The sequence below is a fragment of the Lathyrus oleraceus genome, chromosome 7 (assembly GCF_024323335.1).
Source record: "Lathyrus oleraceus cultivar Zhongwan6 chromosome 7, CAAS_Psat_ZW6_1.0, whole genome shotgun sequence".
NCBI lineage: Eukaryota > Viridiplantae > Streptophyta > Magnoliopsida > Fabales > Fabaceae > Lathyrus > Lathyrus oleraceus.
Genome location: NC_066585.1, coordinates 247,873,033 through 247,875,305, shown reverse-complemented (window position 1 = coordinate 247,875,305; position 2,273 = coordinate 247,873,033). Strand labels below are relative to the sequence as shown.

At 35.2% G+C, this 2,273-nt stretch overlaps 1 protein-coding gene across 1 annotated transcript; it reads left to right on the top strand.

Annotated features, from left to right (window-relative positions):
* Window positions 1-429: 429 nt before the first annotated feature.
* Window positions 430-1,789, top strand: LOC127101791 (senescence-specific cysteine protease SAG39). Its single transcript, XM_051039234.1, has 2 exons — window positions 430-955; window positions 1,056-1,789. The coding sequence occupies exons 1-2, from the start codon at window positions 514-516 to the stop codon at window positions 1,646-1,648; spliced, it is 1,035 nt and encodes a 344-aa protein (XP_050895191.1). The 5' UTR covers window positions 430-513; the 3' UTR covers window positions 1,649-1,789.
* The last annotated feature ends 484 nt before the right edge of the window (window positions 1,790-2,273 follow it).

Here is a 2,273-nt window from a genome sequence, read left to right as displayed (position 1 = left end):
CCGAACAAAATTAATTGCTTCACTCATGTTGTTGGTCTTCTTCTTCTTGATTAAGACAATCCATTTTTCCATTGGGCTTATTGGTTTATAGTTATTACAACGAAAGACTTCAAGTAGATACCTGTTCATTTTCAAACTATTTTCTCAAAAACAAACGACCGTTCATGCGCAAATGGGTGATTGTCAAACCTTTATTTTTATATCCTAAATAATTGCAACGCACAAAGTGTCGTTTGGATCAGTCTTTTAGCCCCCTTGACATAAAATTTGTAGATATCACCAACCTATTCAAACAAAGGTCTCATTCAGAAAATTCTCCCGAATACGTAACTACTTATTTAATATAAATTTGTTTTAAGCTTAAGTTAAAAACTAGAAAGAATGTTACTATTCAATTTCTAAAGTATAAATACCAGAAAGATTATTAAGTATAAGCACCACAAATCTTTCTCACATTTAACTGCTAACTAATCAACTTAAGAAGCAGTTGTTTGTCACACTTGACTAGCTATAATGGCTGCCAAAAATCAAGTATATCATAGTATTGCATTGTTGCTTTTCTCCTTGGGATTGTTGGCTATTCAAGTCACTTCTCGCACTCTTGGAGACAAGTCTATATATGAGAGGCATCAACAATGGATGAGTCACTATGGCAAAGTCTATAAGGATCCTCAAGAAATGGAGAAACGTCTTAAGATATTCACTGAAAATGTAAACTACATTGAAGCATCCAACAATGCTGAAAATAAGAAATCATACAAATTAGGCATTAACCAATTTGCAGACCTCACCAATGAGGAGTTCACAACATCTAGAAACAAGTTCAAAGGACATATGTGCTCCTCAATCACAAGGACAACTACTTTTAAGTATGAAAATATAAGTGTAATTTCATCCTCAGTTGATTGGAGGAAGAAAGGAGCTGTGACGCCAGTGAAGAATCAAGGCCAATGCGGTAAGTGTCTATCTAACAAGTAATGCATTCAATTGAGGTTTATGTGGTAAAAAATTGAATTTTTGTCAAATTCTAGCTAATATAACTTTACCTTTTGTAGGATGTTGTTGGGCCTTTTCTGCTGTTGCGGCAACAGAAGGAATTCATCAGTTGAGTACAGGAAAATTGATCTCTTTATCAGAACAAGAACTTGTTGATTGCGACACAAAAGGTGTGGACCAAGGTTGTGAGGGTGGTCTTATGGATGATGCTTTCAAATTCATCATTCAAAATCATGGACTCAGCACGGAAGCTCAATACCCCTATCAAGGCGTTGATGGAACGTGCAGTGCAAACCAAGCATCCACCCAAGCGGCTACCATTACTGGGTATGAAGATGTCCCGGCAAACAATGAGCAGGCACTACAAAAAGCTGTTGCAAATCAACCAATTTCTGTAGCCATTGATGCTAGTGGATCCGACTTTCAATTTTATAAAAGCGGTGTTTTTACTGGTTCATGTGGAACTGAGCTCGATCACGGTGTCACTGCTGTGGGTTTTGGTATCGATAGTGATGGAAGCAAGTATTGGTTGGTTAAGAACTCATGGGGAGCTGATTGGGGAGAAGAAGGATACATTAGGATGCAAAGGGGAGTCGATGCTGCTGAAGGACTATGTGGCATTGCAATGCAAGCATCTTACCCTACTGCTTAAGTTCCTGACTTGATATTTATGTAAATCAAGCTAAAATGTGAATGACTGTGCATTTATGCATTTATCTGCTATTAGCTACATCTATCAATGTATATTATATACATCTACTTGTGCATTTATAAATACAATGAAATTATTAAGGGTAAATCTTATTCTTTATTCTTCTTTACATGAAATTACTATCACAAAATTCAAATGTCTAAACCCACTTGTGAGAATAAGTCAAATAAACTAAAAATAAGTGATTTTGTATAGGGTGTAACTGGTTACCACTATTAGCATTTTTCTGTTATGTAACCGCTGTAAAATGTTACAGGTCTAGTGTAACCGTTTACATGTACAAGATTTTTTTGTTTTTTGTTATTTTTATTTGTTGTTTGTATCCCAATCCACTTGTAACCGTTTGAATACTTTGGAGGTATTGTTATCAATGTTAATGCAATTTCTCGCCCTCAATTACTCTCTCTATTTACAATTTTCTCTAGAAGTTGGTTCAGAGCTTCTTATCATAGTAGTTTCTAAACATCACCAGACTTTGCTTCTTCAATCAAATGTCGGTACAAATTTTAAAAGACTTTTAAGATGCTTGACTCGGATATAGAATAAAATTATTTGCAATTATGAT

Coding starts and splice junctions, on each gene's coding strand:
- LOC127101791 (XM_051039234.1), top strand. CDS start 514: ATGGCTGCCAAAAATCAAGTATATCATAGTATTGCATTGTTGCTTTTC. Junction 956..1,055: donor GAAGAATCAAGGCCAATGCG/GTAAGTGTCTAT, acceptor TACCTTTTGTAG/GATGTTGTTGGGCCTTTTCT.